This window comes from Oculina patagonica, chromosome 13, assembly GCF_052425735.1.
Source record: "Oculina patagonica isolate OP01 chromosome 13, crgOcupat, whole genome shotgun sequence".
Classification (NCBI taxonomy): Eukaryota; Metazoa; Cnidaria; class Anthozoa; order Scleractinia; family Oculinidae; genus Oculina; species Oculina patagonica.
The window spans coordinates 98,174-111,450 of NC_135770.1; the positions used below are offsets into that span (position 1 = coordinate 98,174).

Sequence of the window (13,277 nt, forward strand, 5' to 3'; positions counted from 1 at the left end):
TTAACTTGGCAATTTCTGTGTGCGCGTTGGAGAGGCTATCTTTTACATCATTGTTTTCTTTCTGATGGTCTGATAGCTTCTCTTTTAGATCGTCAATTTCTTGGAACCTAGATAACGCCAGGTCCAGCTTCTGGTTTATCACTTCTATAGTGGCGGCCATGTTGTGACAGCTGCAACTATGGCTGTCTTCATCCGTTTGTGAAGATTGTGAACGAATGGCTTCTCTTGCTCTCTTCCGCCCTTGGTTCTCTTTCGTTTCCTCATTTGCTTCCTCTGTTTCTCCGTCGTTTTCCCCCGGAGTGTAGCTGAACACGTCCGTTCACGGTCAGCACCAGTCCCAACTCAAATGACGTACCTACATGTATAGTAATCAGAAAACCAATTCGGGCTGAAAAATCAGTAAACTATTAATTATTAACATGGAAAATTGAATATTCTTCCTTCAGAGTTTGAGTTACCCGGATTCTACTGTATTTTCTATTTTATTCAATTACCAAAACCTACAAACAGGCTTTGTTAGTCTTTCCTCGGGAGAATTTTAACCCTCCAATTCTCCAATTGGTTACGTTTTCCGCGTAACCGGAAGGTTTACCTTTGGAAAACTGGAGTGCTTGGGGGGGGGGGGGGGGGTACTCTTTAAAGAAAACGATACACGGAGGCTCCGGGAAGGACATACCTTTCCGCTGGAACTAATTATAAAAGTGCAGAGAGAACTTTCAGTTTAGTTTATAAAAGGACCTTCAAAAATGTCTCGGTCGATTACATAAAACATTGAAGGAGTAAATCATAATTTAATGTTAACAAAAACAAATACAAAAACAACAAAGAGAAAAAGGAATGCAGTATCCTTCCATTTGTATTTGAAAGATAGATAGATAGATAGATAGATACTTTATTAACGTGAAATAATCTTAGCTTTACGGCTAGTTTACAGTTATTTCACGAAATTAAAAACTAAAATCTAAATTAATTAAAATATATACAATATAAAAATGCTAGCTACTATAGATAATATAATTAACATGATTAAAAATATAAAAAATTAAAACACCCTTGATTGATTAATATCGCTATAAAAAGTCCTAAAAAAATAAAAACTTACAATTTAAAACGTTAAATTTCGAATGTTGCGTATAAAATCTTTGGTGCCAGCTAGGCAGCGTATGTTCTCGGGAAGTCCGTTCCATTGCTTAGCGGCGTAATAACTGAAACGTTTAAGTCCGTATTTGGTACTATTTGCCTTAGGTAATGTCAAGACATTTGCACCTCGCAAATTGTAACTGCTCCTTCTCACATTTATGAGACGACCAATTTTTACAGGGGCTCTGCCCTGAAAACAGCTGTTTATGGTAATTAACATGTCCTGTATCCTACGGGTTTCTAAAGTGTTGTTAAGACCTATCCACTCTAACAAAGTCTGATATGATGTAGAATTATCTTTATAAATTAATCTAAGTGCACGCTCGTTAACTTTTTCTAGCTTGTTAGCGTTTCTGGTCCCGCAGTGGTGCCAGACTTGGCTGCAATAAGTAAAATAAGGGAAAATAAAGGCGCGGTAGAGTGCTTCTTTGGTCTTACAAGGTAGAATATTTTTTAGCCTATTCAGGGCATTCACTTGTCCTCCTACTTTACGACAAATATCCGCGATGTGGGCATCAAACTTGAGCCTGTTATCTAGTGTAACACCTAATAATTTGATTTCTTTAGAAATGGGAATTCTTTTATCCACACATTTAATGTTCATATCATAATCACTGTTTCCCAGCACAAGAGCCTGGTACTTTTCAGGATTCGCTTTCATCCCATTTTGCTGGAACCAATGCAGCGTGTTTGCTAAGTCCCTATTGATATCCTCCTCGACAACTTGTGGGTTTGGATCCGAGGTGTGAATCTTCGTATCATCTGCGTAATTCATGAACTTGCACCTTTCAATAGCAAAGTTTAAATCATTCATAAAAATGTTAAATAACAGTGGTCCCAGAATAGATCCCTGCGGGACCCCAGCCGCCACACCTGTCCAGTCTGAAAAGGTGTCGCCCAGCTTCACTCGCTGATACCTGGATGATAGATAGCTGTACAAAAGGGCAACTGCTTTGTCCTCCATGCCATAGAACTTAAGCTTCTCCAAGATCAGTTCATGTGGCAGGCAGTCAAATGCCTTGCTTAGATCAATTGCTATCGCAGCAATCGCATTGCGTTTATCCAGTTCCTCTTTCCAATGCTCTGTTAGCGTTAATATTGCTGAAGGACATCCGTGATATTTGCGATAAGCAAAAACAGAATCGTGAAAAATGGGCTCAAAGTGTTCAGTCATTTGCATGTGTATTAGCCTCTCAAACACTTTACCAAAAACAGGTAAGACAGTCACCGGTCTAAAGTTCTTTTTATCCAAGACGCTGTCTTTCTTGTGGAGTGGCGTGATTTGACCGTGCTTCCAGGTGTCAGGTACTTGCGACCTACTAATGATAGTATTAATTAGTTTGCAGAAGGGCATTGCAATGGACCTAGAAGATGCCTTAACCGCTCTCGGAGGAATCAGGTCGTATCCTTGAGCTTTGTTCGGCTTAATATTCTCCAACACTGCTTTCACTGTGTGGTAATAAGTCGGCTTGAATGAGAACGTGCTTGTTGTCTTACCATTCTTGCTCGATGGGAATCTGCATACGTGCGATTGTTCTTTGAAAGCGGTATGCTTGTTTTCGATCAAGTCCCCTGTGATATTACTGAAATATGCATTAAATGTTTGTGCCACCTGATTTTGATCTTTGATAACTCCTTGTTCTTCTTTGAGAGTAATTAGCTCATTTGGCGAGCGATGCCTCGAATTCATAAAAGGCCGCAATGAACTCCAGAAATCCCTCGGGTTTCCCGCGCTCAGGTTACACAGGCGTTTGAAGTGTTCGATGATGGATTTAAGACGCATGGCAACCACGCGGTTCCTAAGACACCTGTACGCGTCCCAGTCAACGGCTGCCCTTGTTTTGTAGTATTTGCGTTTAAGAGCATTTCTTTTACGCATAGCTGATCTTATTTCTGGTGTAATGAACTTTGATTGTTCAGAGGCACCTCTCAACTTTGTCTTCCTAAGAGGTGCGTGGTCATCCAACACGTTTGTATACATTTTCTCAAAAGCCTAGCAAATATCACTCACGTCGTCAAAAAGGTATGCAACGTCAAACGGCACGCGCTCTAGGTCATTGCTAAAAGCCTCCTCGTCGAAGTTCTTGAAACACCTGCTCTTTGTGAAAGCTACCTTCGGCTTCATCACCTTCTTATTAAGCACTGCGTAGACCAATTTGTGATCGCTCAGGCCTAACTCCAGTGTGCCCGCATGTAATGCAAATGCTGGAGCATTCGTTGCAATAACATCTAAAGGAGAACCATTTTCTATCATAGAGCGCAGGTTTATGCGTGGGTTACTTTTTCTGTCAAAAATGCTATAAAAAAGATACGTATTTGGACCTCAAGGAAATGGAGCCTCCATGTGTTAAAAACAAAGGACCTCTAGGATTACCTACGTAGGTGCACGGTATAATGGGTTATACAGGAAGGCTCCACCCGAAAGGGGTACCTTTATCAAGTTGTAACTATGTTTCTGAAAAAGTACCTTTTGAAAAATCTTTTAAAAAATCTGGAACATACCAACCAAAAGGTAGATTCATCTATTAAAAGTGTTTCAAGGGGCTTTGTAGTTGAGAAACGACAAAAATGCATTTTTCCTTTTTTAGGTTTCTAAAAAGGGTATCGATTTTATCGAAGGTATACGGAAGCATTATCCTTCCTGTTAAAAATTGTTAATGACAGGAAAACGATTTTTAACTTTGGGACAGAACCTTCCCGCATTTGAAAGAAGGGTTAATGTATCCCAGGGAACTGGGGGTAGGCTTTGGTAGATTGTGCCCAAAAAAAGCATATTATGCTTTTAGAAGTGCTCATTTTTTTAGAAATTAAACCAAAATTATGCTACTTTCTGCAAATTATGCTCTCTGTCACTGAAATTATTGTGCGCACCTCGAAAAGTCAACTGATTAACAAATGATATCCAAATCAACCGTTTCTGGGTTCTGAATCCGGGTCAGAAAGTAACTTGCAAATACTTGTTTTAAACGCCATCCAGGCAAGCCCTCCAAAATTTTTTAAAAATTTTTATTAAAAAATTAAAGATTAAAACATTTTAAAAAATTAAAGAAAAAATTAAAAAATCTCTCAGATATGCACAGGGTGACCTGGAGTATGCCAGACCATATTTGACCATGGGCCTCAGCACAGCCCTCGATATTTTCCAAAAACAATACAGAAATAAAATAAAAACTGAATTGTTCTTACTAGAACTATGATGTTTTTTTTTTGTTTTCAACGCATAAAAGCTCGGATTATACTAGCAGTGCTAAACTAAAAATAAAAGCTTAAAATAATGCTCGTTTTGCTAAATTATGCTTAAGGTCGCGCAGGACCCTTGCTCATTAATAAATTCATTAGCCAAATTTCTTGACGGGGGGCTATCTTGTAAAGCTTTAATTCGCTACATTTTGAACATCGATTAGTCTAAAATTTATCAAGGATATTAAGGGATGATGGAATTACATCATGATTGTCCTTTTACTGAGAGATGACCGTTTATTGTAATGCTACAGGCTCTTAAAAGTTTAACTGCAGATAATGCAATTTTGTGTCCACGTTTTCGGCTACAACAGCGCACCGAATTAAATGATTGTATAACCTAGAGATGAATCATAACCTCTTTTGTGTTATGACAAGAACGAAATTTTCGATTTCAAAAACTGCTAGAAGTTAATGGCTTCTAAGAGAGTAAAAATGTGAGTAGAAATTTGAAACGTGCTATCTTCATTTTGAGAACGAAATTTCAAAATTCGCTCTTGTCATAACACAATAGAGTGCACCAAGTTCATGTTCCTCGCGAATCAACTCCTGAAATTCTATAAAGGCGAAGAAAACTTGGACACAAAATTGCAGGTTTTTCTTCTTCCGAAGACCTTCCGAGACAATGTTTACAACCGACTTGTGCTAAATTCGCAGCTGTGAATCTAATTATGATAATTCGCTTTGTTTCAGCGCACGGTACGCAAAGCTGAGAACAATACCGTCTAATTACTTGTACACTGAAGAACTTTAAGAAAAACATTGTCATGAATATTTCGTTTGTTGTCGGCTTCAGTCGTCGCAGTTCGTGCACACTCTTTAAATAAATACATACATAATGATTTCAAGGGTCCTGCGCGACCTTAACATTATGCTAGCATAATCTACCAACCTACTGGGGCAAGTTTCAAATTTCAACTTATCGATAAAATGACACTACCACATGAGTGTTGGACGGAACGGCTATTGTAAAAGCTCTTCCCCCAAGTACCTATTAACGTTGCTTTGTAGCAGCTACTTTTTGTTAATTTTGTAAAAGTTGTCAATTCCGAATTGGTTACCCTGATTACATGTAGGTACGTCTTCAGACAAACGTCAGACTTCAAAGCGACTTTAACTGCCTTTCTAACCCCCATGCCAATACTTAAATTTATTCTTCAAACTTACAGGAACAGAACAGTCCAGATAGGGCGGTTTAAAACCAGGCCTGCTGTGATACGTTCATCAGCAATTTTAAAAAATGTTTTTGGGAATCTGGGTATGATGCATGGCCAAGCATATCAAAACAGGAAGAGGTCGCCAAAGAAAAATTATTGAGATAAACAACAAAATATAAGATTTGAAAACTTGTTGTAAACTATTGTATAAATCAGAATTTTACTTGAACAAGTTACAGATCAGCACTGCCACCACCCCGCAGGCGATCCCCACTTCCCAACCGCCCCAACTCCTTACCCTTCCCTCCCTTCGCCATCAAACGCTTCATTGCAGCAGGTCTTTCCAATACCCAGTCTACCCGCAAGGATTTATGAAGTTGTGAACGTTTCCCCAAAGTTCGTTTCTACTTGTGGCAGTTTAACGGCTGAGCAAATGCCATTCACCTCTTAACATAGGCGTACGGGCCGGGGGGCAGGGGGGGCTGCAGCCCCCCCAAATTTTGGGCAACTCAGATTTTTTGGGCAGCAAGAGAAATTTGGGCAAAGCCAGCTTTTTTTGAAGAGATAGATATTTTCTATTTTAACCAGAAGTCGGCGTGTTAAAAGCCAATTAAATTCACACGAGACAGCGATTGCTTAGCACCTGATGAGTTTCTGGTTAATAGTGAAGGGGATCATTTGTTGATATACATATTTGTATTTTTTTTTTACTGTTGGGCACTGTACTGCAAATATCTGTCACAGTTAAACACCTGATAAAGAAAGCTTCTCCGCATTGCTAAATTTTACAAAATCGACGGCGAGATTATGAAAGCCGAGCAGAAAATTTGCGCGAGTTTTCGTCGTGTGCGCGGTACGATTAGGTTACATGGCTGTTTCAGAAATGCTGGAGACAATTCAAGAGAATAATATATTTGATAAGTTTTCAGAGTTTCCTTACGTGGTTCACTTCCATGCAGTGAAACCTGCTACATCGTGTTCTGCAGAACGATCATTCAGTGCGTTGAGTGTGCAGATTGAAACTTACCTTCGCAGCACCTAATGGGGCGACAACGTGTCAGTAAGGCCAAGTAAAAAAAAATGTTTCTTGTGCCCGCCCGCGTCATTTTTTGGGGCCGCCTCAATATTTTAATAATTTGTTTTTGGAAAAGTTAGAATGAACAAAATCCAACAATGTTCTCATTATTTATGAGCTCATATGATAGATTCTTATGTAAGATTTTTCACTTCATTTGTAAGCTTATGTTAGTGCATCGTATGACCCTCGTTTCTTCTCGACTGTTTCGTAAAAATTTGGGCAACTTGCGAAAAAATTTTGGGCAAATGTCTGGCAAAAAATTGCCCGTACGCCTATGCCTCTTAATGCCACTTAGCTCTATGGATCGAAATTGTCAGGCGAATTAAGTGACCAAAACCAAGCTTGAAGGCAACGGAAATTAGTGCAAATGTCCAGACGTGTTTATATACAAACATACGAAGATCGACAATATTTTCTTCTGTTGTTAACTGAATTCTGGACTCGTTCATGGGATGTCTGAAAGCTTCTAATGAATCCACAGGGAGCCCAGGCTCACGCTTTGACAACTCGGTCAAAATGGCGGCGTCGAAATTATAACGATTTGTATGAGACTTTATAGCAAAAATTCACATCGAAAGAAAATATAATAAACAGCTAGGTAAGGTCACATTTTACATCATATGTTGTCTATGTGATGGTTTTTGACCGTTCTATAGCATTTAAACCCTATTTAACCGATATTTTAAATTTTAGTTTACTCTTACCTAAATATATGCAAGGGTGAACACTTCCGACGCTCGATAAACACCACTGTTCAACAAAAACAAGCCAAAAATTGCTTTTAATTTCATCCGCTCACTCCAAAACTTCGCATGGGTATAGTTCGAAGTCCATACTTTTGATACAGTAAATGTTTGATCCGGCTGCCTCTCTCCGTGATTTAAGAATACGGAAAAAATAACCAAGGTTTGTCCACTTTTGGCTTTCTCCAACACCTTGCCTCCGATAGAGTCGACGCATTTTTAATTAGCCTTGCCTTTCACGTGCAGCCTCACGCTATGATTGGGCGATAGTTGTCAGGGCGACGATTCTTTCCCGTAGGGGAGGGAGGCAAACGATACCTTCGAGGGTGCTCTGCCTTACACGTGTCCACTGGCCCGAGTTCCCACAGAATGATTTTACCTCACGTATAATTCTAGACTCACTGTTGTACCGTAAGGGAATTTTTCAGAACCCTGCATATTAATATTCATCATTCTGACGGTATACAGTTTCAAAGCACGCGCAGGCAACAAAACAAAAACTTAGCCGCAAAAGGTCTCGCGAAGAGACTACAGAAATAACGGCTAGTGCTAGTACCGTGCAAGTTGTTGTTCAGCTATGAACAGACAAGAAAGGTAGCAAGATTCAAAACGCACGTGTCGACCTACATTTTAAATTCATTTTCCAAAATTTATACGAACACTTTGAAAATTATCAGTTCACATTTGCATTGAAATAAAAAACACGTACACTTGCTTTCAATTCAATACTTCAGTCTTTGTTCGATTTTTAAATTATGTAATCGAGACATTTACGATATGTTTAATTAAGCTCGATTTTTTTTATTAAACGTGTCAACGTGTGTCTAAGTGACCGACTTGATACTGAACACGCAAAATTATTCACCACTTCACCCTACGTTGCAGAAACATTACCAACTGTTGTACAATTTCAGTTCAGCACTTTTCTGCTAAGCCAATTTGAACGAACGTTAATTTTGAGCTATTGTTCTTTGCTTCGTTACATTGTTGATGTTGTTGCTGGACCTTGCTGTATTGGCGTGTTTGGTTTTGTAAAGCTGCAATGAATATTATTATGCAGGGTTCTGAAAAATTCCCTTACGGTACACCAGTGAGTCTAGAATTATACGTGAGGTAAAATCATTCTGTGGGAACTCGGGCCAGTGGACACGTGTAAGGCAGAGCACCCTCGAAGGTATCGTTTGCCTCCCTCCCCTACGGGAAAGAAGTATCGTCGCCCTGACAACTATCGCCCAATCATAGCGTGAGGCTGCACGTGAAAGGCAAGGCTAATTAAAAATGCGTCGACTCTATCGGAGGCAAGGTGTTGGAGAAAGCCAAAAGTGGACAAACCTTGGTTATTTTTTCCGTATTCTTAAATCACGGAGAGAGGCAGCCGGATCAAATATTTACTGTATCAAAAGTATGGACTTCGAACTATACCCATGCGAAGTTTTGGAGTGAGCGGATGAAATTAAAAGCAATTTTTGGCTTGTTTTTGTCGAACAGTGGTGTTTATCATGCGTCGGAAGTGTTCACCCTTGCATATATTTAGGTAAGAGTAAACTAAAATTTAAAATATCGGTTAAATAGGGTTTAAATGCTATAGAACGGTCAAAAACCATCACATAGACAACATATGATGTAAAATGTGACCTTACCTGGCTGTTTATTATATTTTCTTTCGATGTGAAATTTTGCTATTAAGTCTCATACAAATCCTTATAATTTCGACGCCGCCATTTTGACCGAGTTGTCAAAGCGTGAGCCTGGGCTCCCTGTGATGAATCAGGGGCAAGTATTCAAGGAGAAAAGGCAACATTCTGTAAATCAACGCGATAATCTTGATTTTGTTTGATGCCCAGGGGGAGTACTCAAAGTATACATGACGGGGGGTCCGACGGAGCTTCACATTGCAAACCCAAAAAAATACACGAGCCTGAAATTTTAGACCCAAAAAAGTACCTGGCATCAAAATTCCAACCCAATAAATACAAGACTTAAATACCTCAATACTTATTATTATTAATACTGATTTATTCAATTAAGCAGAACTTTCTAATGCACGTCGCTGACGTGCATTAGAAAGTTCTGATATACGTCGGACCCCCCCCCCCCGTCATGTGTACTTCGAGTTCCCCTCCCCCCTGGGGTTTGATGTCTATAATGACCTTTGATGGCTACACTGAAAGCATCGTGTTTAAACGGCGAAATCCGCATAATGAGATCGACAGCAGCAAGGAAGCCGTAATTGCTTGTCTTGTATGGTACTGGCCTGGGAGGGTGAAATCGGCCGAAGCGGCAGAAACAGTGAACCGTTAAAAAAAATTAAATTTGCTTAATTTCAACACTGGCTTAAAACATTTTCCTATGTATGGTGAGTAACTTGCAGTTTGTTTTATATTTGTTTGTTCCCGGACCCTTGAGAAACTGGAATTCGAAAATGCCTAGTTTTGCGATTTTTAAAAATGTCGCGAAGCATGCCTTCTTAGTTTTCATGCAGATCGTAAATGATATACAGAGAAGATTTGTTCTAGTATGCATATAAACAACCAAAGGACAAGTGTTATGTTGATGTAAATTGGAGCCTGTTGCTTGTTGCTTGGTACACTAAAGATCAGCTTAGTAAACTATTCGACTCTTTAATAATGTCATCATTTCTGTGTGGATAAAAAGTGTGGGGCTCTGCCTATCAAGGCAAATATTTAGATCGGATTGACACTTTTTTCGGCGAGGCTATCGTTTTGGCTATACAAATAAGATCATTTTTATATCTCATGTTATAAAGAATAGGGACAGTGATCTTTTCAACAGAATCACAAGTGACACTGGCCATGTATTATATGACTTGCTCCCACCCAAACGTAACAGAGCTCTTAGAGAAATTAGGGGTCATGACTTCATACTCCCTAAAGTAAACATAGGCACGCTAAACGTGCAGGAGTTATTTTTTCAATTTATGGGGTGACTTGGGGTGAAACTGGGTGATTGTCCTGTTTGGATGGTTTATGTCATGGGTTTAGCTATTTGTGTATGGCGGCCCACGGAGTCACTTTTTTGCACAAAATTTGCTTGCAAACAAAATAATTTTTACGTGCATTTTGATACATAAGAACTGTTTTATTGAATACGTAAATTTTCATCATTTAATTGAAAAACACGAACTAATTTAATTATCAAAATGCCACAAAATGGCACGTTTTTATTCTGTTTAAAGCGGTTATTTTGTTGGTAGCTTTGTAGCAACCGCAACGTGATACTTTTGTTTGTTACGGAATACTTTTGGCTTTTTGAATTAACACTGTGACATGACATGGCATGTTGTTTTTCTCACTTTGTAACCTGATACCTTTGTATTTGACAACGAACGTAACACGATACCGTTGTTTTTCTCGAAAAAGCCATGTCTCCATTTAACACGCTCAATAGTCAGTGAAAAAAAGGTACTGTAATAAACGAATCAAATCAAAAACAACTCTCTTCGGGAAAGTTCTTTAAAGCGCAGTACACCTGGACTATTTGTTTTCTTTCAGAACTGTTCAACAAAGATTTTGGTTCATTCACAACGTAAATTTTATTCAACGAACAAGAACTAATTGAGTTTTCAAATTGTCACGGAATGGCACGCTTTTATTCTGTTTTTGCTATCGATCGTAGTTGCTTTTAACAGCAAAGTTAATACTTATACCGGTTCATTAAATGTTTGAACGAGATGTTTTAAAGGTATAAACACAAACGCCACTTCTGAATTGGTGAATTGAGCAAGACGCTTAAGAGACTTATTAACCTAATTGTGGTTTGCAGTTATTTAACGCCACGGACTCTCCAGTAATATTTAGGAATCTAAAGAAGATTCCTGTCCATTTCTTCGACTCTTTGTAAATACACCCACAGTATTAACATCATAATGACAACATTTATCTTTAAATCTGCTGTGTGCAAATGCTTTATGTAAGTTTTACCATGGTCAGGAAAGCTAGCCTCTTCAAAACGAACGCTCTAATAAGACGAATACATGTTTGTGTTGGGCCTTTTTGCCGACGGCGTGTGCGTTGTTAGCAGGTGAGCGTTACGAAAGACACGTTTTTAATCCAGGGTTAATTCATAACTCACCAATTCCGCCTCCTACAAATCTTAAATCTTCAAACGAAATCGCTCACTACAACTGTGTCAGATTGCTTCTCGCTTATAAACTTCAATTTGATTGGTTCTAATAGTACCTGAAATCTGATTGGTGTGACAAACAAGCTTTGCTGACTGAGTCACTGACTGACTGACTACACGGCCCATCACGCCGACTAAGAGCTATTTTTGAAAAAATAACTCAAAAACGGAACGATTCAAACGGGCTTTTTTAAATGGATATCTTTTTAAGTTTATTTCTTAAAATCTTTCTTGTAATACATATGATAGGTTTTCTTTTTCTAGTTTTAGCTTAGTTTGTTATTGATTGTAAAGCCACACGTATGTTGTGACTGATTTCTTAATTAAGACCACTACCGCTGCCGCTACTGCTACTACTACTAGAGATATACGCTGCTAAAGTTGACCTAAAATCGCAACTTTTGTCATGCCACTGGGGCAACTTTTGAGGGGGTGGTCTGTTCTCAAAAACAATAAAGTCAATCAATCAAAAAATGTTAACATGATTTCTAGTTGGGTAAGGCCTCCATACCACATACCACATACAGCGAGAACTAAAATTTTGTTTTTCTGCCATGTCTTGATCTTTATAATTACACAATGAGCATGTTGATGATCCATCTTGACTAATGAGATGGCGGCTATGCTATGGTTTCTCTCTTGGGACAGAAAAGTTGTGAAGCAATTCCAGTAAAAACAAAACTACATGTTTTCTTGAGCGAGTAGTCATTTAGAGCGTTATTAACTTTTAATCACATGACCTGTACAGTGTGCAGTCGTAAAAGAAAAGTTGATCTGTTAATTTTTGATCTCATTCCATTCTTTTGCCTGAACAGACTGGAATGAATGTGAAGACGGGGCGGAAGTCTTCTGTGGTAATAGTACATTAGGTTGTGAGAACAAATATGGTTCGTTTACATGCAAGTGCAAAGATGGGTATCAGTACACGGGTTGGAAATGTGAAGACATTAATGAGTGCGAAAACTTTAATGTTCATCACAACTGTGATGAAGCTACTTCGAAATGCAAAAACAAAAATGGGAGCTATGACTGCGTGTGCCTTAAAGGTTACAGGAAGAACAAGGATAAATGTGTTGGTAAGTGTCTTCAAAGGTTTCTTTTGTACTTCTTATCATCATTATCATTTATGTTTTCTTTAGACGCATCTATAGTGTTGGGAGGGAGGAAGGTAAAGTTTTCTCGTCAACGGCTTGGAAGAGAAAAGTTGGGCAACAATTCCAGGAAAACAAAACGTACATGTTGTTTCAAGCGAGTGTTATTAACTTTTTATCACATGACATGTACAGTATGCAGTCAAAGGAGAAGGTTGATCAGTTAGTTTTTGATCTCATACTATAATAGTTTTTCCTGAACAGACATCAATAAATGCGATCAGGACGACCTCTGTGGTGATAGCAAAACAGTTTGTAGAAAATCCTCACTGCACACTCATTACCTCATCGCATAAGATTAAGTTATGGGAAGAGTTCACTCCCGCCCTCACCATTACCTGAACGATCAAAACTTGCGAAACACATTAAGGAATCGACACAAAAAAGACAAATAATAAATATAAATAAATAAATAATAATGTTTAATAGACACTCATTGCAGTATAACTGAATTACAGAGTAAAAAACAAGCTAAGGTATAAATATAAACTATTAATTACAATATATATACAATAAAAGGTTCTATTATAAACAAGCTAGTTTGAGGTTAATATCGAAAAGTGACGGAGTCCTGAAAACGCTTCGTTCTGCAAGGCTTGATGGTGCTACGACTTGTGCCGGATCT

General features: G+C 38.6%; 1 protein-coding gene across 12 annotated transcripts in view; it reads left to right on the forward strand.

Moving 5' to 3' along the window:
* Positions 1-13,277, forward strand: part of LOC144634372 (uncharacterized) — a 164,047-nt gene that overhangs the window by 89,090 nt on the left and 61,680 nt on the right. For 10 of the 12 annotated variants that reach the window (XM_078493318.1, XM_078493314.1, XM_078493317.1 and 7 more), the window contains one exon: positions 12,317-12,577. The exons of the other annotated variants lie outside the window; for them this stretch is intronic. In XM_078493318.1, the coding sequence (XP_078349444.1) occupies positions 12,317-12,577 (261 nt within the window). The remainder of the gene's footprint in view (positions 1-12,316; positions 12,578-13,277) is intronic. 12 annotated transcript variants of the gene reach the window in all.